Source organism: Aythya fuligula, chromosome 26, assembly GCF_009819795.1.
Source record: "Aythya fuligula isolate bAytFul2 chromosome 26, bAytFul2.pri, whole genome shotgun sequence".
Classification (NCBI taxonomy): Eukaryota; Metazoa; Chordata; class Aves; order Anseriformes; family Anatidae; genus Aythya; species Aythya fuligula.
In genome coordinates, this window is record NC_045584.1 from 5,070,922 (window position 1) to 5,095,691 (window position 24,770).

The window sequence follows — 24,770 nt, forward strand, 5'->3', positions numbered from 1 at the left end:
TCTTCCCTGGCACATCTCCTTTTGCAGCAGCAAAATCCAGCAGCTTCCCATTTCAGGGCTGAGCCTGCAAAGCTGGAGCAGGCAATGCTGCAGGTCGGCACCTGATTCCCCTGAAGGTCCGTAGCTAGCACCAGCCTTGCAGAAGTTCCCCACTCCTCTCCACCTGCCAGAGGGATGGGCCCACGCCAGCCCCCCCGCGGCACCCCTTACCTTGGAGCCTGCTTGGGCCACACAAGGACTTTGGCTGCAAACTGATTAAAGACCGACCTAACGAACTCAAAGAGAATTCTTTAAATGAAGCCTGCTGTGCCTTGGAGAACTCCTGCCATGTCTATTTATTTAAATTTAATGGAATTTTTGTGGTAAGCTAATTAAATATGAATTGATTATTTAAGAAGCAGTCAGAGCAGTTTAAGCACTGCTGACTTGATGATTTTAATGTTTTCTTTAGAAAAACGTTCCTAGTTATGTAGCTTTGTGCACGTACGGACATTTAAGGGGAAGAAGCGGGTGCAAAGAGCGAAGCTTGGAGCCATCCATGGTGGTTTCTGGCTGAGGCAGCCACTGCCACATGGGGAGTGGAGCGCGTCCTGTCCCCGCTGCACACCAGACTCCAGAAATGCCCACGGGCTTCAGCAAAAAGGCAGCGACCTGCCGAGAAACACGGGTGTCAAACGCCTCACCACAGAGCCTGGTGGGCAATGCCCAGCTGAGGCATGCATGGTGGCAGCCCCTGCCTGCCCCATGCTGGACACACTGGGGCCGTGGTGATGCCAGTTGTTTGCCCAAATCGCTGACAGCTCTGTGTCCCGATGGGGGAGTGGGACCCCGGGTGCCTTTGCAGGTGTCCCAGCCAGAGGAGAGCTCAGGTCGGGGTATGGGAACAGCGCCACGAAAGGAGCAGCCTCAGGAGCAGCTTCTCCTGGTTTCCTCTGGACCTTGTGCGTTTTTCTCCATTTTTTCACCCATTTTGTGAATGAAGCTTGCCTGCCCAGCACGAGTGGCCCTGCCACGAGTGCGCTGCACCAAGCAGGGGTGCACAAAGCGGCTCCACATCCAGCACCCCGAGACTCCCTGTTCGCCCGTCGGGATGCACTGGAGATGAACCGGCGGGGGTTCATCAGCAGCCAGGAGACGGACAGCAAAAGCCTCCTGCCACTGGGTGTTTCCCACCCTCTGGAAGCCTCGGGTGGCCCCAGCGAGGTCCCCTCTGCAGCATTTTGGCAGCCCAGCAGCTCTGTCGGTGCAGACATCGCCTGTCCCCTGACCCAGAGGACATTGGCAGCCCTGGCGCCCTCACCCATGTGCATTGTGAAGCCCCGTACAATGTCACCTGTGTGTGAAGCCTTGCACGGTGGCTTCCTGGTGCCATGCAGAGCTCACGCTGTCACCTACCTGCAGCCCCCAGCAGCCACACGGCACTCGGGCTGTGCCATCATGCCTGGTGTGCCAGCCTCACATGGCCACCTGAGTGCAGCGTGCCAGCCCTGTACGGCCACCCAGCCACACGCCTTCCCGTCAGTGTGACACGCTGGCCTTGCAGTGTCACCTCTGTGTGACGAGCGGACCTTGCACCCACACAGCTGTGCCTTGTACGGCCCCCCCTGCATTGCCACCACGGCCTGGCAGTGTCACGCCGTGCCAGCCTCGCACTGTCCCCCCGCAGTGTGCCACCGCGTGACAGCGCTTGCACTGTCACCCTGCGTGCCACTGCAGCTCCTCGGTGTCACCCCGTGCCAGCCTGGCACCGGAACCCCCCTTCCCTCCCCCAGTGCCACTGCAGCCCGGCTGTGCCGCCCCGTGCCAGCCTGGCACTGTCCCCAGGTGCCACCGCAGCCCGTGCTGTGCCGCCCCGCCACCGTGCCCCCCGTGCGTGTCCCCCGGTGCCCCCCTTTGCCCTGTCCCCCCCCCCCCCGCTCGTGCACGCCGCGCGCACTCGCGAAGCCGGGAGGGGAGGGGAGGGGGGCGAGCGGCGCGGGGGCGCGCACGGCGGGGCGGAGCGGGCGGGGGCGCGCGGCGGGGAGGGCAGCTGAGGACAGGGGGAGGGAGCGCGGCCGCCCCCGCCCCCGAGCCTGGCGCGTCGGTGGGGCCCGGCCCGGCCCGGCCCCGGCGCCTCATTGTGCTCCGCTTCACGCCGGCCCAAGATGGCGGCGGCGCCGGAGAGCCCCGCGAGCCGCCGCCGACAATAGAGGGAGGCGAGGGGAGCGGCGCCCCCCCCGCCCTCCTGCGCCCCCCCCCCCCCCCCCCCCCTTTCCCCGGCCGCCGCCGCCGCCGCCGCCCCTCGCTCCCGCCCCCGGCCGGGCCCGGCCGCCACACCCCGGCCGGCCCCCCTAGCATGGTGCGGGGCCGCCGCCCGCTCCTCCGGCTGCCGACATGGGCGAGAGGCTGGAGCTGCGGCTCAAGTCGCCGGTGGGAGCCGAGCCCGCCGTCTACCCCTGGCCGCTGCCCGTCTACGTGAGTACGGCCCGGCCGCGCACCTGCCCGCGCCCTGTCAGCGCCCGCCGCCCCTCGCCCCTTTCCCCCGTTTCCCCCTGGGTCCCCCCCGGCCCGCGGCGGCCCCGGCCCGGCCCCGGCCCCCGGCTCGGGCGCAGCGCCCCGGGCGGCGGGCGAGGAGCGGCCCGGGGGCTGCCGCGGCTCCCCGGGCAGTCAAATTCCCCGTTTGTGCCTATAATTGGCTGCCCGCACTGCAGGGCGGGGAGGAGGAGGGCTGCTTAATGAAAACTTTTCGGCTTTTGCCCCAGCTCGGCTCGTGGAAGCGGGTAACAGCGGGAGCCGCTCCGAGCGGGGCCAAACTGCCGGGGTTCGGCGGTTTTGGTGGGGTCGGGGGGCCCGGGAGGAGCCCGGCGAGGGGCTTCGTGCCCGGCTTCCCTCACGCCAGCACCTGTCCTCGCAGCCCGGCTCCCGGTGCGGTTTGTCGGTTGATGGCAGCTGCGACCCACACGCTTTCAAATAAAATGTCACTCGGCCCCGCGTGGCTACGTGAGCGGCGCTCTGCCCAACTTGCCCGGCTCCTTCCTGCCCCTTCCGAGTCTCTTCCGAGATGCGTGACCTTGATAGCAATGTCCGTGCCCGGTCTGAACACCTCACGAGAGGCGAAAGGCTGGGGATGGTGTTTTTCTTCTGTCCCTAGCGCTTGTGTCGATCCTTGAACAGTATTTCACCTCAAGCGTTTGTCTCGGCATTGGGGACGGTTTTGTAAAAGGAGAAACCCCTGTGCGTGTAGATAGCTCCTCTGCTTGGCCTGCGTGCTGTTGATTATTCCTTGTGTTTCAGGGCTTGCTCTTGTATGTGTGCTGCTTCGCAGGGAGAACATGCTGGGACGCAGAGGCTGGGGCAGTTGATGCCGCCGATACCGCTCGCCTGGCAATCGCAACATGCTTGTGTGTGAATGATTAGAAATGTATTGCTTGTGGCAGGGGAGATGGCTGTGCCTTCCTATCTGCCGCTGCCTTTCGGTGCTGTTGCTGTATCTGTGGTTTCCAAAACATCCTCCATGTATGCTGGCGTGCTATTTTCATCGGCTGCTCCCGGAGCTGGAGCCTCCAGCACACGCTGGTTAATGCAGCCTTTCCTGTTTGGGCAGCTCTGTCATTCGTGTGTGTGCGCGGGCGCGCGCTCTGCTTAAATTGTCAGAAACTGAAAGCATAATGCTGACCGGTTCGGTCTTCGTGCTGCCAAATATTAACTTGCGGTTCTAGGCTGTCTGATTGAAGTGTAGGTTAAAGATTACATAGGTTAGGGATTAATCTGGAAGGAAGGAGCGGTTTTGTGTGTATTTGCAGAACTTGATACGTTTTTCTTAAAAACAAAAATCCTCCAACCCTGCTCCCCCCACCGTGTGAATTTTGGTGCTGTTTTCCGCATGGGAAACAAGGGTTTAGTTAATTTAGGAAAACTTGAGCAGCAGGTTCTGAAGATGGCAGTGTGCATAGATTTGCTTTCCCAGTTAATCAGAAATGTGGTGGGCAGGGTGCTTATCCCCATGTGCTATCTGCGTATGTTAAGAAATGCCGCAAAACCCGAACATCCTGCCGTTAAACCGGCCTCTTGGCACTGCAGATTTTTCCACGGTAATTCAGAAGTGGATGGTTCATCTGGAGCCAATCAATGTTCTGTCCTGCAGTTTTGTTGAAAAGATCGTGCTGCATATTATGGGAGTGTACGCTTGTGTGCGTGGGTACGCATGCATACACACACGCACGCCGCTCACGGCTCTGGCCTTTGCGGCAGCAGATGAACTCTGGAGCTTTGGAAATAAATCCTGCTCTTTGTGCATGGCAGCGTTTGGCCTGCTAACATTGTACTCTGCTGAACTGCAGACTTTCTTTCCCTCGCTGGCTCAGCCTTCAGTTGGCAGCAGGGTATATGTACCGTTGTGGTTTTAGAGCTCGGCTCCGTTTGACGTAAGCAGAACATTTCTTAGTTTCACCACTCTTTCTGCTGCAGGCTTCCTAGGAAGCAAGGTGGGATACCTGGGGAGGAACAGAAATGCCTCCGGTTGTTCTGGTTAGCAGCTTTCTTGCTGCTTCCTGATGTGAGATGCGTTTCCCAAAGAGAGTTGGGGAAAAAGGGGAAGGGGAAGCTCGTGGCCCCCGCTGATTACTTGGGGTGAAGGCACAGGGGTGGCAGGGATCGTCCTCCCCGAGATCGGGTTTTGGGAGGTGGCTGAGACCTGCAGCCTGACGAGCACCGCGGTGTGATGTAACCCCCCCCATTAAGTCACTTGGCTATTTTTGTGTGCTTACCACGTCTGAAAGGAGCGGCGTTAGTATTGCTCTGTGTGCAGGGCTAAGGGTCCAGTCCCTTGTATCAATGGGTGCCTGGATTGATAAACGCCTGTTTATTTAAGGACTGCTGCTTATTTCGTGCCCATTAGGAAAAGTGGGATCTCTTCAGACTGCTGAGCTTGCACAATAGCTCAGCTGACAAACTGAGGCTTGTTGGGATGCTAAAAGAGCCGAGGAGGGTGATGTGAAACACGTATTTCCCTACAAGTCTAATTAGGGCCGTGGGAGGAGAGAGCACTGGCGTTGCAGATACAGCCTCCCACTGGCTTACATACAAAACTGAAAGTATGACTCTTTCCCCCGCCTTCTGCTTTTCTCAAAGGAAAGGCCATGGTTTCCTAATGAATACATGGTGAGCAGTTCTGTCCATAGCACACTGTGATGAGTAAGTTGAATAGTGCATGGTGAGTAATCTCTCCTTATGACTCACAAAATATTTTCTGATGTTGACCTCTGTTTTTATGAGTGCCCTGCTTAATCAGAGCTGAAGTGAGTTTATTCTTTTGTATGCGGTTTAACTCCTTGACTCCCACATACCTGCCCCATTTGTTGCTTGCTTTAGGTTGTCAAAGACCAGTGATACTGTGTTTAAAAACAAACAAACAAAACAACAACAACAAAACCCAATGGTTTTGGTAGCATAAGAGGTACAGGCCTGGGTAAAGAAGTTCCTTATTTGCCCAGCTGGGTGATTGAGTGGAATTAATGGATCTAGGTGGTCTTAAATAGGCTAATGCTGGCTGAGGGTGGCATTTGTAGGCAGCTTCGAGCATGGATATGCACAACGTGGTACTTGCTGCCTAGAGGTAGATCTGATGGATACAAGGGGTGAAATCCCCTTGTCATTCAAAGACTTGCAGATGGTTAGGTTTATTCCAGCGAACTATCCTTAAACTCATTCATTCTCCTGTATTTGTCTCTGATTTTTACTCTAGTTACATCCAAGCATTCCTTAGATTTGAATGGGGAGATTTCCCATACTGTGGTGGGCTCTGCCTGATCTGTGAGGAGTCTGCAGTTGTCATCTCCCCTGCACAAGCGGCCCTGCCCTAGAACTCAGCCTGTCGTGCATAGGGGAGAAAAAAAGGCGTGTTTTTAGAAAAAATCTGTCTCAGTGCCACAATCTGATCTGGCACAGTCCTGCTCATACTATCCATGGCACCAGCCAGGGGTTACTTGAATGTGGAGCTGAGCAACAGGAGGCTTGGGAGCTGCTGAAGCTGTTTTTTGTCACCCAAATTGTCGTTAAACTGCATCCTAACATGGCATACAGGTTTGTGGGTATGAGCAAGCGCTTGCACCGGTAAGAGGGCAGTGTCTTATTGATCTCCTCTCCTCCATGCTGGCGCTGGGCTGGTTTGTGGCATGGTGCAGGAAGCCCTGGTGGGGCGCAGCTGGGTGACACGGGGGGAGTTGGTTCCCTGGTGGCACTGAGCCTTCGTCCTGATGGCTGCAGATGTCTTGTGCCCTGTCCTGCTAAAAAAAACAGCCTACAAATCCTTGTCTATCTTGGGAGTCATGCCTGCCTGTCTTGCCTGGATCTTTTCATCTCCAGGCCTTCCCATTGTTCCGCTGAATAGCGTTCCCCAAAAGCTAACCGCTCACCTCCCCGTGTGCTCGCAGGGGGCTGTGCTGTGGTGCCTGGGAGCCCCCCTGGTGGCCCAGGCCCCCTCTGTATGCTGGTGTTGCACCCAGGGTGTCTCTGACTGCTTTGGTTCCCGTCTCCCAGCCTGGAAGTCCTGGGGCCTCGGCTCTGTCCCAGGAGGGGATGGTCCCACCTGTGCCACCATCAAAGGCTTTTGAGGGTGAGGTGCCTCCACTGTCAGCCCCTGAAGCTTGTGCCTTCACATCCGCAACTGTGAGGACAAGCCTGGCTTGAACAATTCATTGGTTAGTCTGCGTTCCTCCTCTTTGCTGCTGATTTTTGGCTGTAAAGGCACAAAAAATTACTGCTGGCTGCTTTGGTGTTGTCAGCCTCTGGCCGTGGGAGGGGCGTGTGTGTGCCCAGTGCTGTGGAGTAATGGGATACAAGCGTGGTGCTGATGGGTGGTGTTTGCACAGGTGGCAGGGCACATGGTGCTTTTCCTGTGTGGATTTTATCCTTGCTTTACCACCCTCCCCGCAGCCCCCCCACCTGGCTGGGGAGACAGCTGCTGTCATCCTGTCACCAAAGTGCTGTGCGTTAAAAGCCCAAGGGCAGCCTGTGACAATGGAAATCACTGCCCAGCTGGGAGCACACCTTTAAAATTAAAGATCAACCGTAGAGATGAACAACAAACCTTGCTTACAAATACTTGAATTTAATGTCTTCCTTCTTTTTTTTCCCCTCGTTGTGTCACTCAGCTTGAGTGGCAGTCGTTTTTCTGACAGCTGGCTTTGACTTCTCAGGAGCTGAAGCAGGCGTGGGAGAGGCTGAAGCCGGGAGTGGGAATGGTGCTTAGGCTGGGGGGACCACGGAAGGGTCCTGGGGGTCCACTGTCCCCAGCACTGTCCCCCTGTCGCCAACCCTGTCCACAGCCCTATCCTCTTGCTGCTTCCCTGCCCAGTCCTGTACTCCACTGGGACGAGCTGATGGTGAGCAGTTTCCCTTTGCATCACTTGGTGCTGGAGGCAGGGGGGGCACAACGGGGCCATGTCTCGGCACGGTGCCAGGTCTCCGGTGCTGTGCGGGGCGGTGCTGTGAGCTGGAGGGCTGAAAATAGCTGGGCTGGAAAAAAAATATATTAAAAAAAAAAAAAAAAGTTCCAGCGTTTTCCTGGCAGCCCCCTCCACCCTTGCTCCGTGCTGTGAGTCACGCTGCCTCTCGGCTGGGCTGGGGGCGGCCGTCGGGCTGCCTCTGCCCACGGAGCCTCCCCGCGCCCTGAGTAATCACCCAGAAATTCGGTGGCGGCGGCAGCAGGGGTTAGGGGATTTTCTCTGATTTCACAGATGCTGTTGATGCAGCTTGTTGGGAAGTGTTTGTGGGGATGACTCATTAATTAAAGAAACTTCTCTAGTGAAGAAAAGGTTTGAAAACTTTAGCAGACTTCCTATTTCTCAAACCCTCGTGCCGTCCCCAGTCCTCAAAGAATTTGGAGTGGCGGGAGTGAGCGGTAGAAAGCTGGCAAATAGTTGACTCAGTCATTTCAAAAGCGCTTGGGTTTCTCAGCTACCCAGTGAATAAGCAGAAGCAAATGACAGAGCTGGCACAGCTATTTCATTTTTCGGTACTTTGCTCTTGAGAGCCCAGCAGCATGCCGCGAGGTGGCCTCGCTGATGGGAGGACCTCAGGCACGTGGGTGTTGCTGAACAGCAGCTGCCTTCTGGGCTCTGCCCCGCCAAGTGCAAGTTGCCAGGAGTGACGCCCGGTGCTCGTTTGGTTTTCCCTCTGGCTTTTGTTCAAGGCTCTGACCCGTTGGGTGCAATACAAAATCACGAGTTGGGTTGACAAATGCTTTTCTCCTAATGTTGCTGTATATAAAGTAAAAATCGTTCCCTTGCCTCTCATCCTGAAACCGTGGTACTCCTTATGTCTCATATAACTCAGTTATCTGAAAGGTAACTGTTGAAAGATGGAGTAGCTGTTCAGGGTGGTGCTTTTCTTTGCAGCAGATGAGTGAGGATTCATGTCCCTGTCCCGGCCAGGGCTCCAGCTCTGGCAATTCAAATTTATCTGCCTAAAACGCACCCATCAGTTATGGTCAGATGCGGTACTGAAAGCTTTCAGTGTGCCAAGGGAAATCCATGCCACCACATGCAACTCCAACTCTTGTCCTTCATGGCAGCCTAAATATATATGGAGATGATTATCCTTTCAAGCCTCAGCTATGTGAGTGAATTGTGTTTCTCTTGGGAGCTTAGGCAAAATATCTTACCTCTTGGTATGCAAGATTTATGGGAAATTTAATCACCCTTCTCCCCAGACATCCATATGTCTACTTTTGTACTCTTCTTTCTTTCTATTTTAGCTCTTTCTTACTGCCTCTCTCTCCTTTATTTTTGTGGCTGCTTTGAGTTAACCTTTGACTGGCTGATTAAAGCTTTTCACTGTAACGATCGAGACAAGGACCCCCCCTGCACCCAGTGTATTATCACGGATTGATAATCCAGAAGTATCTCAATGTCTTTAAAATACTGCTGCTTAATTTATTTTCTGCTTCTAACAGAAGGATCCACAGAAGCAAGAAAAGTTCATATTAGGTGTCTGAATGCATTAGGACCGTGATATATTTACTCTTGTAGTGATTATTAAAGATATGACAAAACTTCCTCTGAAGAGGGGATCAAGTAATAAAATTGAATGTGCGATGCTTGCCACGTGCTTCTACAGATACCACATTCAGTAGGTACTATTTTTAGAGCATAGGAAGAAGGTGAGTATGTTTTACAGCAGGAAATGATGGCTTCACAGATATGAACGGATCTATGAATGATGAAAAAGTTTCTGTGCTGAGTATTTTGGTTTGTTTATCTAACAAGTGAATGAGAGTTTCCGAAAAGTCTTCACTGAAAGATTTGCTTGGTGCCCTGTGAAAAATCTAAGGATTTTTATACTGAGGAGCTAAATGAAGTGTTGGAAAGTTTATCAGGAAAAAAAAATCAAGAAAACCTTCAGAAAATTCTGAATAAGTTCGTGTATAAAGATAAAAGGAGAGGGGGCTAATCCTGTTACTTTAATTGAAAACGTTTCAGATACTTTTGGTGTGAAGGGTAGCTCTCTGAGTTTTTGGCATTACTATGTCATTTACTTTTTAAACCTCAAAAATGGTAGTAGCTACTTATAGAATCCAGAAGGATTTGGGCATTAAAACCATTTTTTTCATTTCTCTTTTGCCGCAGCTGGCTTGCTGTGGTGGTGCAGGTGAGCCCTTCTGGCCTGCGGGTCCGCAGGCAGCCCCTGGAGCTGGGGGCTGGAGCCACCGCTTGTCGCGCTTGGTCTTTCTGGTTATGTGAAGAAACAGAAATCTGCAACAGAAGATGAAAATACTGCAAAATTGTGGGGTTTAAACTATTTACAAGTCTTTAAAATTGAAGCTTTAAAGAATCGTTGGCACTTGGAAATTCATGTGCTGTTCCAAATCTGTGCTGGGTGTAGCTTGTGTCATTGCTCCACAAGTTGAAGCTTACTGGGGAGAAACCGTAACTATTTGTATTCTTCTTTTGTACCTCCCAATACATCTTTAGGAACTCAGTGGGCTTCAGAAGGAGTGCAAGGCTTTATCGCTAACTTACATTGTAGTATTGAAGCCTGGTAAGTAGGGGTAGAATTCCCGAGCTGTCCCAGATTGGAATATCTTTATGGGATATGACGTGGTTGTTCAAGGCATCCTTGTCCTGCCAGTGGCCTGAAAGATGCTTCTTTTTGGCCTGCCACTTTTCCTTGCAGGAGACGGGGATCAGCAAAACATCACGTTGCTGGTCCAGCGAGGCTGTGCCCTGAGCTTCCTCCCAGCCTTGCCTGCCTCCACTGCAGAGGTTGAAAGTCAGCGGGATCGAGGAAGATGATAGCAGCTTTTCTGCTCTTCCTCCTTGCTCATCCAAGGAGGGGGATTGCCTTTGTCACGGCTTGGGGGTCTCCTTTGGTGCCTCAGTTGCCAGTCCTTCCAGGGGGGTACGTCAGAAGGGATGGTTGCTGGTGGGGAGAAGCAGGAAGGTCCCAAAGCCTTGATCCCTCTCTTGGGGCTTCTGTGCTATCTTAATTAAAGGTGATTAATGGGGAAAAAATGGGTAGGGAAGCTGTAGTTTTTAAGGATAGTATTCAAAACAGGGGAAGAGAGTCTGCTTGGAGCTGGAAAAGTTCAGGCACTTAATGCAGCTCTGGGGCTGGGTATTAATTTCTACCAGCAATAACTCTGCTTAGATTTTACGTGCAGGTTTAAGTTCCTGGCAGTGTGGATGTGTATGGCTGTTTTCCTTTCTGCTCCATCCACCTCTCCGGTTACTGCTGGATAGGATTGTTATTTCTTCATTAACGAGGGCTCTGGCCACAGGGAAGCTCAGCACTGGTGCTTCTGCGAGTTGCAGCAGCTGTTGCCAGCTCTGTCCGCTTGCTGTTGTGACCAGGCTGCCCTTGCCCTTACAGCGGTGTGTTTGCACGCTGCTGCGGTGAACTGGCCTGGTTGGAAGGGAGCTCAGCCAAAACACTAAAAAGGTTCGTTTTCAGCTTTGCCCTTCCCTGACTTTGAGGCATGCATGTGCTGGCAGTGCTGCCCAAGAGCAGGAGCTGGCTTTTGGAGAGGTAATGGTGAGGTGCGTGGGCTTAAGGTGTTCGTGAAATGTTGGCGGGGCCTTCTTTGTTGTTGACTTGAGTGGAAGTCCAGCAGCCTGCTCTCTCCCAGAATAAGCAAACAGAGTCCTCTGCACGTACACGTGGTGCTGTTCTGCTGTTGGAAGAACTGAGGCTTCAGCATGCTCCCTCCAGCTGTCGTATTGTGGGAACAGTCTGACTGCAGTTACCAAAAGGGCAGCAGTCTGTGCCAGTGCAAGGTGCTGCTTTACCAAAATAGTTGCATTCCCTTGTGTGCTCCGATATAAATGTCTTGGAATTTTTAACTAATTTATATTCTTTCATAATAGAGCTGCTATTGGCAATGTCTGGCTTGTGACGCCTGAAGCCAGCGGGTCATCCTGGTGTAACAGTCCCACGTGGATGTTGCCACAGACGCTTCTGCAGAGCGATTGCATGTTAATGTATTTATACAGCCCCTCCTACACACTTTCACGGGAAGGATTCCCTCTTGCATTTGTGCAGTGTCCGTAGCAACAGTTGTAATTGCTATGTTGAAAGGCAAAACGGTTTTATTGTGGTTTAGGTAGCTGCAGTGAAAGTCAAGTGTGAGTGCCTGGTAGCATCCAGACCCACAGCTGTAAATACTGGATCACTGGTACTCATGGTCTATAATGATTACCCAGATGAGTTTGGATTTTCTAATCTAATCCCTTTTTCCTTCATTAACTTGGTAGTTTTGGTATATACTGGAGCTTGGCCCTTAAGGAGGCCATAATGCACTCCATGGTTTCCGTGGTGTTTTCTGTTTAGTTTTGTTAGACAATAAACTTACTAACTGCTGAAGCTGCAGCAAACTTGGCTGCTCTCTTGCTGTGTGGGAGATGGGTTTCAAAATGCAGTTGTGGTTGCTCTTGCTTCCCTTGCTGCTTCTCTGAGGCTGGGAGGAGAACAGATGCAACCTGTTAGCAGCAGGAGGTATCTTTCTATACATACTGATGTGCGTGTATTTTTGTGAATGTCCTTAAATTTCCTTGATATAAGGGAACAACAGTAATTGGATGCTTCAGAAAAGACTTCTGATCCTCATATCCCTTGGCAAGAAGATTTGTTCTTCAGATTTTGCTGTGGAAACTGGATGACAGTATCTTGCTTTGGGATAAAATCTGATAATATAAAAAAATAGTCTATGTATACAGCGTGGAATATTGCATTGACCATACTTTCCCTTTTCCTTACTCCAAGTTTAACTGGTGTTTTAGCATGAAGCAAGACCTAAAAATGCAAAGTGGTTCAAGGCACTGACTGGATTTCAGAGCTTGCTGTTCATAGCAGCTGGAAGCGCTTTGGTTTTGGCTTTTCACAGACCCTTGTAGTTGCTGTTGGCTGTGGATGTGCTGTGAATGTTGAAGCTGTGCTGGTGAGCCTCCGTAGAGGGCGTAAATAAAGGTAAGCCCTGGAGGAGAAGCACCTTCTGCTGAAGGCACGACGCTTTTGAGAGGGTGTCCAGGTGCCACGCAGAGCAGCACCACAGCAGCTCGCTTGGCCTTCCTCAGCCGTTGTTGGCACCTAAACCCATCCTCTGCAGATGGAGGGAACCCAGGGCCATTAGAGGCGCTTGTCCTGCTAGTCTTCTGCAAGATTGATTGGCTTTTCCTAATCTGTCTTTTTGATCTCTGCTAACCATCTTGTCTCCAGCTGTAACATCCTCTCCTTCAGATTTATGGACCACTGCTGCTACAGGCACCCAAGCTGTGTTTTAAACCCTGAGGCTAGTGAGACTGACCTCCCGCATCATGCAGGTTAAATAAGATTGTCTTCGGTGGTAGGTCAGAATTCGGTGATCCAAGTGACTTCTGCTGAAAACATGAGCGGATTCAGCATTTGGTAACTGGCAGTCAGTGTGATGTGGTTGAAGTGTGGGAAGTAGGACAGGATCTAATCATTAAAAAGTACACAAATCTTGCTCTTAATGCATTTTTAACTCCTTGTGTCAGATTTTGGTGTTTGAGTCATTTGGATTCATCTGGTGGGCAGTGAAGAGCTCACAGGAGATCTCTTTCCCCTGCTTTGTGAATGCTTGACCACAACTTGCTTGCACGCTTCTGAAGAGCTACTTTGGCCACCCAGCCTGTTTTAGGAGGAGGAAGTGTGGTCTAGTGAGTCAGACACTGAACCAGTTCTGCAAAGGTGAGAATTGCTTTTGCTGCAGGACAGTTCAGTCTTGGGCAGTCACTATGCACAGAATGTTCCTATCTGTGAAACGCAGATAAGGAATCTTCAAACCCTTTGTATGGTGCTTGGAGATCTACTGATAGAAAGGCACAGGCTTTTTTTTTTTTTTTCTTTCTTCTAATTTCCCCAACGCCACACCCAGGATTTCAAACCATTTGTTCTCCCAGGTTTGGGCTGTTTGCTGCCTTTAGTGTGCAGTGCTGTGTAGGCTGATCAGATCTCGCTAGGCTCACGTTTCACATGTGGGGAAAATGAAGTGCAGAGTAACAGTGCTTACCCACCAGGCCCCACAGGATAAGCATAGTTTCATATGCAGGACCTAAATATAGAAAAATGTGAATTTGGAAGGGCACTAGGATATTGTTCCTTGCTTCAGGCAATGTCAGCTGTCTGATGTAATTGAACACGTTCTGTGTGTTTGAGAAATAAATGTGTAGTCTTTAAATCTGTTGCTTTAGGTTAGGGATTTGGGTTAGAGCTGGAGGAGTTGCACTGTGAGATAACCAGTCCTCTACAAATGCACCTGAGAGACTAGGTTACAGAATTACATCAAAATAATGTCTGAGATCTCCTAAGGGATGAAGTTTACTTGAAAAATAATGTGACCAAAACAGCCACACCTTGTGCAAGAGTGGGTAGTGCTTTGTGTTCCTTGTGACCTTCCTTCATAGCAGTGAGCTTGCGTTCTGGCAAAAATAAATGGTTATTTTCACTCCTGCTTGCTCTCGTGGTGTTTAGCAAAAACTACTTTTTTTATGAAAAAGTTGGTGCTTCGCAGAACAAAGTTATCTATAACTGAAATGTGTCTGCCACTGCTCGTATGATGCGTAGTGTGATTGTTCTCTTTGTAGATGTTACATTAATAGTTGTGATAATTACTGAAAACTTAAAAGCTGTAGTCATACTGATGAGGTTTTTTAACTAGGGTTAAAAGTGTGTGATTATAGAAAATAGTGGTTACATGAAAATACTACTTGTCAAGAGCTTTTGGACACTCCTATTTGTTCTTTTAAAAACACCTGCAGTGCTTCTCATCTGCAAGATACAAAATGTCTTTAGTAGCAAGAGGGCTGGCTGACTTCTGCATTGAAGCCTGCAGAAGCTTTCCTATATATATATTTTTTTTTTTCCTGTGATCAAGAGAGCTGAGCCTAAGCTACAGGAAAGAGTCCTCACTAGGAAAAATCAGGATGGGTAACTCTTAGGGAAGAGGTAAACAGAAAGATCAAGCTCTTCAATAATAACACTAGTAATAAATATATATAATTAAAAAATTGCTCCATGGCCTTATCTCTGTGTGCCAAAGGGCAGACTGGCTCGTGCAGGAGCAGGAACGTGTGCTGGCAGGGCATCTGGACACTGATGTGCTCCAAGTCACAGTAGTGGATGTGGTTCTGGCCTTGGCCCTCAGACTCCTGACGTTAGAGTTGTAGGAACGTGGATGGGGAAATCTGGCCCAGTTGTGCTCCCTGAAACTTTCCTCTGCCATTTTCCATACAAAACTGTGTTCTTGCAAGTGATTTTTGAAAAAGCGTCTGCTTTCTTTCCATCATTTTTCCTGTGAAATGTCTTGGCAAAAACTTGAATTTTATCTGGGAGATCATATTTCAGTTTTAGATCAAACGTTTAACTTGAAGACAAGAACCCTGTATTATAAATTTCAGTTAGAGAGAGTTGGCTGTAATAACTACCAGTGTGTGTTTGTTTTTGTTTTTCACTTGTTATGAGTAGCTTTGAGTATTCTCAGTTCCTGTAGTCTGCAACTTTTTTAATGTGCCCAGGCCACATTAAAGTGTGGAATTCTTCTGTCGTGAAACAGCTTCTGCTCGCGTGGCCCAGGAGGTTCTGGGGGCCTCTCGATCTGCATGAGGAGGCTGGCGGAGGGCTTGGGGCCGAGGCGCAGGATGACCAGGCCTCCTCTTGGCCTCAGCACCAAGGCATCCTCCTGTGGCCGCCCACAGAGCAGGTAGGCTTGTTTCTTGAGGCTCGTCCAGAAGGCTTCTGCACAGTGTTTTCTGTGATTGATGGCCGGTCTGTCTGTAGGAGGCTCTTTACCAGCAAGTTTCGCTGACAAAGCATTGGGAGAGCAGATAGGGTGTGAGGCTGTGCTCTCACAGGCAATGTTGTACGGTTGTGGGCTACTGCTGCCTGAAAAAGGAAGGGGATTGAAAAAATTGAATTGGTGTCCGAGTTGCGCAGGCTTCTGTCCGCCTCCAAATGTGTGGTGTTGGCTGCTGGCCGCCACCTGTCCCGCCTGGTGCCGGCTTCATGGTCCTCCCAATGTGGTTGTGGAAAGAGCAGCTTAAAACTGCTGCACCAATCACAGTTGTGTGTCCAGCCAAAAGCAGCCCATCTGCTTGTAAGGGGCTAGGCAACTGCCAGTGCTGAACCCAGGGAGGCTGCAGCTTTGCTTTGGTGAGTTTTCCATTCAGAAGCTCCATGAGCTGCTGAAGGCTCTGTCAGTGTCACGAACGCAGCTGGGATGAGTGGGGCTGGCTAACGTCTGTTCTTGTTAAATTTTACAACTGTAGCATTGAAACAGAGCTACAAGTGGTCCCTAAAGAAAGGGAAGCTGATTGGTATTTCCTTTAGATCTATTTTTTTCCCTCCTTTGCTCCTCTCTTTTCCATGGCCTTTTATGCTTTGAAGAAACGCTAGATCATCTTTGATTTCATTTGCAAGACTTGCAAGAGACCTTAGGAGCTTGTCTACCTGTACAAAGCATATTGGAGAGAACAGTAAACGTGGTGAGTGTTGCAACACAAGAAGTTTAGCTGCAGTAAACGTGGAGCTTTTTTGAACTTGGTTGCTGCTAGATAAAGAGACAAACCGAGCTCTGAAAGGCCCCTTCTGGCAGGAGTTTCCACATGGAGGCATGGGGTTGCATGAATAAAACCACTTGCTTGAATTGGGTGGTCTGTAGCTGTCGACACGCATTGTGGTATTTATATATTTTTCACTTTTAACCCAAGACAAAGGAATCTGTTAAATAAGCAGTTTTGGATATTTGTTGGGGCATTGTCATGAAGACCTATAGGACAAAGGGTTTCTAATTGTGCTCTGCTAGCACTGAAAGTGTGAAGAATGTAACTTCTTCAGAGAAAAAGGTTATGCCCCTCTAAGTGTGAATTCACTTTTCCGGTATAATGTACTTACGTTGATAAACCGTATTCTTACTATCCAGGAACACAGCTTACTGGAAGAGCTAGATCAGCCCAGGGGGTTTACAGCATGATAATTCTGCGTGTAGTGAAAGGTGAAAATTTACAGGGGATGTTTATGGATGAGCTGGCTGTCTTGGGTTATTTTCGTACTTCGCAGATAACAAATAAAAAGACAGGCGAGCCCTCCTCCTGTGTATGCCTTTTCTTCTTCGTGCCTTTTCTTTCTTCATGTGCAATGAGAGTCGGGAGCGGATTCTTGTTCAACCTCCCTGTTTCCTAAGCCAAGGCTTGCCAGTAGAATTATTTCCTGATGCTCCAAGCTGGTTCCTTGTTTATTGGTGCCGCTGGTTTGGGCTAAATGTCCTGACTGCTCTTATATTGGCAGCCTCTCCTTTCTGATAGCGCAACAGGAGCATTTCATTTTTCTCATGTAACCCCTTGATGAATGGAGTTAATTTTTGCTGTTCTGAAAATCAAAGCTTTTCCTTGTAAAATATTACTTTGTACCTTCACCATAACACACTTAAGAAATGCTTGCCTTGATTTCTGCCCCTCTCAGTCATGAGATTCTTTTTATCTGGATATTTATAGGGATGTGTGTGAGTTTCTGGAAAGAGAACTCTTCCAGGTCTGATTGGTCTTGAGCATATGAACTGGTTACATAAGGGGGAATTCTGTTCCCTCATGCATATGTGAAAGCTGCAATGCTGATGGGAAAAGCTTCTATGTGACTTACAGCATGTGACTTGAAGAAGTAGAAATAATCCCCAGCCTTCAGGTCATCTGTCCATTAGTGTTTCTCTTCTTCCACTGCCTCCCTCCCCTGCCTCAGTCCTTTGCTTTGTGTTACTTGGCCCTGCACTTTGCTATAGCATTTCCCATGGTAATTCTATAGAAATTACACTTCTGCAGCAGAAGGTGAGGGACAAGGGATTTATTTGAGAGCGCTAGCCTATATGTTTTTAACTCTGAAATGTCCTTAGATACTGGGCTCCTAATTAAAAGATCAAAGCCACTTTAAGAAACAAATGTCTAAATGTAACCCAAACTGTGCAGATGGACTCTGCTAACCACGTCTTCACATGATGGATACAACAATATATATAGGAACACCTGTAACTTCCCCCAAATAGACTTTTTTTTTTTTTTGTAGCATGGTGCATATAGATGCAGCTACAAGGGCTTTATGGGTGTGTGCTTGGAATGGCTTGTTAAACGCGCTTGTGCTCCTGAGTAAACTCCCAAATTAATATCAACAAACATCTGTGCCTCACAGTCTAGTGTATACTTGTAGTGCGCAAGTTTTAATGTGTTGTGTGGGTGGTTTTTGTTTTTCAGTTGATAAAGAGGTCTGTGTGTTCAGGTCTCTCTTCTTTGTGCTGTGAGATTTTTACACTGATACCGCTCCTACTGCTCATTTGATGCTTTATTTTAGAAAGCCATTCTCTTTGCATTCATCTGACTGTCCGTCTGGAGATGTGAGGGTGTACCAGCTACTAGGTCGATGAAATCAGCTGTTTGTTGTGCAGCTTGCAGTCATGTACCTTCTGCATACCAATAAAATTGTCAATGGTATCAGATACGCAGTTCCTGATTTCAGGCAATGACAAAGAAAGAAGTAGAATGATAGATCCTTCATATTAAGTGTATGCTAGTTCATAGAGGCTTGAAAAAAATATTTCCTTAAGCCTTATTTTTTTCTTAGAGGTCTAATTTTGATTAGTTTAATGGTGTGGGTGTCAATCAAAGACTCCTTCCTTGGTACACATGTCTTCTGTGTACTGAAAAAGACTGATTCCTGTAATCTTCTGAAGAACAGCACATTTAATGTCTTTTTAAAAACATCTGTTTTTCCTCTTATTTCAGGACAAACACCATGATGCTGCTCATGAAATTATTGAGACAATTCGGTAAGTGTTCAATGCAGACATTGCTGGAACCCTTTCTTGTGCGTTTCTGTGTCTTGGTGGATGGACATCTTGGGATATGAAGGAGGGCAGCAGTCAGAACTACATCTTAGCTTTAAATTATTTTCTGAGCTGAATTGATGTTTCTGCAACAAAAATCTCTAGCTTTTTCCTGTCAAACTTTAACTTTGTTTTAACTTGCTAAGTTCCATTTTCTTTTGAACAGGATTAAAAATAAATAGTGATACTTAACGTTTGGTGCTGCTTATAGCAAAGGTTGCAATGCTTTGAGGCAACTCTGCTTCGGTAACCAGTGAAGGCAGTTTGTGTTCAACCTTTAGACGAGAAAAGTTAAAACAAACAAAAAAACATTTTTGGCATGTGTTGAAAGTTGTGGTCCTGTTGAAGAATCAACAGCACATCCTTTTCCTCACCCTCTCCCTTTTCTCCTTGTTGTTGTAATGGTGCAGCATCCCTTTGGGATTGATGTCCCTGTTAGCATTCCTCTTGACTGCTGGTAGAGTTGGACCAATATTGGGGAAAAATGGGAGGCTAAAGGTGAAAGTTAAACACACATTGTAAGAAGTCTGAGTGTTTCCAAACAGTGTTAGGGTCAATACAACCTGTGGCTATGATATGGCTTGCTGTTGTTTCAGCAGGATTAGGAAGTGACTTGCTGTAAAGCTACCTTTTTGATACTGACACAAACACCCCAAACATCTGAGGTCAGTATTAGACTTCAGATTGTTTAAAAACTGCTTGCGTTAACTGTTTTAGAGCTTCACTGTACAGACTATCTGGGTTGGAGGGCTGTTTCCTGCAGTAGGTTCTCATGGCTGGATAGTGCAGGTAGAGACAATGCAAAGAGCAGCGTCTCTGAGCCACCTGAGCTTGGAATCTGCTCAGTCCCAGATGGCCCAGGAAGCTGCTCCCAGCATGAGTGGGAGAGCTAAGTAGCAGTGTTGATAATACCACTTACATAGATGAAATCAAAATATTTTACCATGGGCTGTGGTAGGAGGGAATGTGTAGTGGCTATGCTGGAGGCTAGAGCTGAGACTTTGTTATTTTTAAAAGAAATCTTTTTCTGACTGTAAAAGCTTGGCATGAGATGCCCTGCCACTGCTACTCCCAGTTCACTTGTGCTGGTGCTGAGAAGCTGCTGCTGAAAATGGTTACCAATCATCTGTGCTGGTGTTTTCAGTGCTATGCTACCTGAAAGCAAGAGGAAAGTTGCATTAGAAAGCAGTTTGGTCAAAGAAATGTTTCACAACTTTGTTTCAAACCTGATTGCAGTGAAAGCAGGCTTTCATACTGCCTTTGTCTGCCTTGTGCAAAGTAACCACAATGTGGTTATGTAAGTCTGATGTAGAAGAACGTCAAGAAGTATTTCTGTCTTCAAGATATAGAGGTAAGCAGCTGTTGGCTGCCCATTTGCCTAATTTAAGAGGAAAAAAAACACAAAGATTAAAGTTATAAAATGTTCAGGGGGATAAGGTATTCACCAGAAGAGAGTCAGCCACGGTTGTGAAACTTTTATTTTTAATTGCATATACCTATTTATATAATAAGAGTGAATCAGCCAGAAGGAACCAGACCTCTTCGATCTCTTGTCATTTTTCACCACTTCAAAATTGAACCATGCATCAAGGTACATAAAGAAGAAACTGCCACTCCTGTTGGAATTCATCCTGTGCCTTTCTCGGAGGTTTCTTGATGGTGATGATAGTGCTTTCCTGTTTTGGTGTTTTTGGAAGAAAGTGTGCCCAAAGCCTATGTGGCTTTGAAGTTGTCTTTGAAAAGAATTAATCTTACTATTTTTCAAGAGTGAAGATCTCCTGTGAGATACCGTTGTCAGATGCCCTGTAAGAGGGTGCAAGCTTTCCATTACCAATGACAACAACATATGGGGCTTTAATTCAGCATGAAAAAGGGGTCTTTTATTAAAATTGCTCTTGAAAATCTGTTTCAGGTTGGGTCATCTGAAGTGTAAAAGCAGATTAGAGCGCTACACAGAGGAGAATATCCTTGCAATGAATGGCTGGCAGTGTTGTTCTGGGGTGCTGTAGGAAATGTCTTATCCACATTCAGCTTTGTCAAGCTTGTTATAGTATCCGTTTTGTTAAAAATCCTTTCAAAATCCTGCACTTCTGCATTACATTTTATGTTAGATTAGCATCATATATGGCTTTGAATATTTTTAGATAAATTGAATATGTTTATCACCTGATTTTGAAGCCATTTCAATAGCTTCATACTACTGCCAACGTCTATGGGCACCTTACTGTTTATTAAACACAAAGATGAACTATTGCAGCTTTCCAATTAGCATTTTGTGATTTCTGCCTTACTCCTGGTAATATTGTGAGCTTTCATGTCTGCTGCAGCATTCTCTTGTAATACATAGCAATGCCTGTTTAGAATTGAGACAGACTGCCTTGCTATAAGTAATTGTATATGTTGTTTTTATTCTATTTCTTTTCTTCCAGGTGGGTCTGTGAAGAAATCCCAGATCTCAAGCTTGCTATGGAAAACTATGTTTTAATTGACTATGACACAAAAAGGTGAGAGGAATACTTTTTCCCACCAGGAGGACAGGCCAGCACAGTTCATAGTGAATCAGTTTGTAACTAGTTATTCTTAGACACTACGAACCAAAGTTTTCTTTTAGAACTGGCTTCAGATTCTGCAGAGTTATTTTTGGTAGGAAATGTGTAACAGAAATATTGGCAAAGGCTGTTGGATTAAGGACATAATTGGAAACTCCACACAGCAGAAAGTTGAGCTCTGGTGTGTACGTTGGAATTACTCACTCTGAAACAATGATCGGTATCTGTGCGGTTGGACTGCATCCAGCGTTAGGAATCTGAATGGCACTGAGGTTTTTACTTTTGTAGTAACTAAGAATTCCTGTTTAGAAAGTTGCATGCCAGAACTGTCTGTCAGCACTGTGTCCTTCGCCTGCCATGCCTGTGGGAGGTTAACCTTCCCGTTCCTCCTTTGCTTAGCACGCAGTGCAAGTAGGACGCTGTTTGGGTGGAGGGATAAATTAAAAGGCAAAGAATTCATACTGCTCTTTTAGGCAGCTAGAAGTAATTTTAGGATGGTTGTAGCTGCATGTGAAGGCCTATTCCACACACAGCTGGAAATGAATGTATAGTACGTGGCATTCACCTTGAGGCTGGGAGAGGCAGACCCTGGCCCTGCGTTGTCTCTGGAGAAGTCTGAGGTTCTGTGCAGTGACTTTTTTGTTCTGAGACTGGACAAAAAGATGACCCTCAAGCTGTAGCTTGCAAAAACAACCTTAATTGCTGTCATGGGAAAGACTGAATATGTTCAAGTCCACAGCATGGCTAAACTTAGAATGAGAATTGCAGGTGAAAATCCATCCTTTTCTAAGTTATCACTGGCTATTGTCCTGAGCCCCATGCAGGTACTTTTATCACAATCTGCTTAAGGTATTGTTTCCTCCTCTCGGCATTTCATTTCAACTCTTTCACTGCAAGATGTTTTAGTCCCTCTCTTCTTCCTGGTGAATTCAGAAGGAGAAATCAGGATCCAGCATCCCTTGTCATTAAATGCATTATTTATGCACAGAGACTGCAGTGCTGTAACTTAAAATCATAGAATCACGGAATCATTGAGGTTGGAGAACACCTCTTAAGATCGTCCAGTCCAACCCTTAACCTAGTACTGCCAAGTCCACCACTAAACCACGCTGCTAAGTTCTACATCTCCGTGTTTCTTGAAGACCTCCGGGGATGGTAGCTCAACCACTTCCCTGGGCAGCCTGTTCCAGTGCTGCACAACCCTTTCAGTAAAGACATTTCCCCTAATATCCAACCTAAGCCTTCCTTGGCGCAACTTGAGGCCATTTCTCCTTGTCTTATCATTTGGTGCTTGGGAGAAGAGCCCAATCCACACTTTGCTAACTTCTGTGATTCTGGTGGCCTGGCTGGGCATGTCTAACTGGGTGGTGTCTGTGTTGCCAGCAGTGATACCGAATAAAAGAAACAACCCATCTATTCCCACAAGTCACACCTCGCTTATCTTTCTGCAACTTTTCAAGGAAGTCATAAACTTGTAATTTCAGTAATGATTTTAATTTATTTTGTTTTCTTGAAAAAATTGTCAGGAAAAATTACTTTTAGCAGATGGACTGACAAATGGATGTGAACAGAAAGTGGTGGATGATAGGAATGCATGTACCGTGTGGACAAACTCATTTCATACTCCTGCCTTGCCTTAAGACTGAATTAAAGGTGTGCAGCTGAAAGGTTGAAGTGGAAGTCAGCAGTGCTCCTCAGTGGGGTGTCTTAGTCAGTGCAGCAATAACATGGGGCTCATGAGAGGCTGAAGGGCCACCTTCTTTTCCTGTCCCCTGGTTTTCCCTCTTCTTGATTTGGGGATGGCCGTGATTTAAATATCTTGCACTGTAACTCCTTGTATTTTTTCCCCTGTTGCTTTGTGGGATTTGCTTATGTAATGGCTGATGTTCCTAGCAATATCTTTTTTTCCCTGAAATGATTTTTTTAATCCTCTCAGCTTCTGTTATTAATGCATCTGGCTGAACCGACTGTAATCCTGACCAACCCACAAAGCAATCACTGTGCTTTTCTGATGGGTGTGCTGGTTCTGTCTGTTTTCAGGCACAAAGTTAGTTTCTGCTTGCCCCAGGACTGATTATCATGGAGAGCTGGTGGAGCAAAGGAGAACAATTTACAAATGTCTTACATTTCTGTGCATCTGAGGACATGAAAAGAAAGTAATGGACTATGAGATTAGAAAACTTTCTGATAAATCATAGTTTAAGTTAAATTATTTTCCTGTTCACTAAGGGAACTAATATTATATTAATGTTCAGTTTCCAAAATTTAAGTGCCTTTTTTCTTCCACTACACAAATAGGTTGTATTCTATTGCAGAACTTGTTGCTTATACATGTATATCATGTACTGCTGGTCAACTGGGATTTTTTTTGAAGGAAACTGTGCAATGACCTAAAGCTGTGTAAGTAATTATATGCACTGCAAGAAACAAACCATAAATAGCCACCTACTTAGTTTCTATAAAGACAGAAAGGCTAAAGGTTGTACCTTCAAACCTGCCTTTTAAAGTTCCCTATCTAACTGACCCCACATTCTTTCTCCCCTGTAGCTTTGAAAGCATGCAGAGGCTTTGTGACAAGTACAACCGAGCCATTGACAGCATTCATCAGTTGGTATGTATTTACCTTTGTTATGCCACGATGTTTATCTTGCTGGTTTGAATTCACATGCAGTAAATATCTGAAAGGTGTGACCAATTTAGGGCCAGATCATGTCTCAGTCTATTTGCATCACTGGTACTTCATTACTTCCATTTTCTGGGGGGAGTTAATAAATCTTACATTAAACCTTGCTTTCTTGATCACAATAGGGCAGTCAAAGAGCTAGTATTGGAAGGCATTTCTTACTGGAAGAAAAAGCATAGTAACATTTTCCCCCAAACTGTAGATTTGTAAACCATCATGTTTTGAGCACACATTTAGCTCCACTGTTTTGGCACTTTGAAATAGCTGAGTTACCTTTGGTGGTGGGGTGTGTGGGGGGAAGGTTTCTGTGTATTTAGCTTGTAAATGTTTCACAAGGATTTATCATATAGATTTACTTTTGCTTGTGGAAATCTGTGGCTTATGGGTACTTAAGTAATCCATATGAACCCTCCTGTGTATTGTGGCAGTGATCCATGGCTTAGGAATTTCCTTGCTTACCATTCAGTTCAGCTGCTCTGTTCTTCAGGATCACTCCGATGGGGAAAACTAGAATGTATTCTGTGTTCAGACAAATTTAACAAGGTGTTTTTTTTTTTCCCTATTCCTTTAAAAGGCTGAATTGGAGGAAGTAAAACATGAGTAATGAGTTAATGTTAGTATTTTATTTAATTTTGAAAATAAGGCTGTTTTTTTCCCTCTCAAATGTGTTTGTATGAATTACTTGAAAAATACAAGGCAGTAAGACTTTTTCTGCCAGGTGTTCCTTCACTTTATGGGCATTCAGCTCCCTAAAAACTTCTCGTTTGGATTTAGGCTTCTTTGTTCATATGTTGTTTAATTGTTAAAAATTAATTTTCTTCTTTCCATCTGAATTTCAAATACAGGAATATATAGGCAGGATTCTGGAGTTGTCCTTTTTGTTTATTTTCCCTTATCAAAATGAAAGGTAAACATTTTTTAAACTAAAAACTTTGTTTAGGAGGGAGTGTTCTCTTTTTGAAGAAAAAAGAAAGCTTGATTGCCATCTCTTTCCTGCCACTCCCTGTTTGTGTACATATGATCCCTCCCATCCTACAATTCCTGATAAAAAACAAAACTGCTCTTACGTTGACAGTACAGTTAACATCAGCGACTGTACTATTCAGTGGTGATCAGTAAATAAAAAAGGGGTGAACAAACTTGCACTCCTACTCCATATATGCTCAGAATTAAGCTTTCC

At 47.2% G+C, this 24,770-nt stretch overlaps 1 protein-coding gene across 7 annotated transcripts in view; it reads left to right on the top strand.

Annotated features, from left to right (window-relative positions):
- Positions 1-2,343: 2,343 nt before the first annotated feature.
- Positions 2,344-24,770, top strand: part of DOT1L (DOT1 like histone lysine methyltransferase) — a 66,600-nt gene continuing 44,173 nt past the window's right edge. For 3 of the 7 annotated variants that reach the window (XM_032203502.1, XM_032203503.1, XM_032203504.1), the window contains exons 1-4: positions 2,344-2,454; positions 18,258-18,301; positions 20,788-20,862; positions 23,455-23,518. In XM_032203502.1, coding sequence (XP_032059393.1) covers positions 2,374-2,454; positions 18,258-18,301; positions 20,788-20,862; positions 23,455-23,518 — 264 coding nt within the window. In that variant the 5' untranslated portion in view covers positions 2,344-2,373. The remainder of the gene's footprint in view (positions 2,455-18,257; positions 18,302-20,787; positions 20,863-23,454; positions 23,519-24,770) is intronic. The other 4 variants (XR_004254208.1, XR_004254209.1, XM_032203506.1 and 1 more) reach the window with 2 other exon arrangements.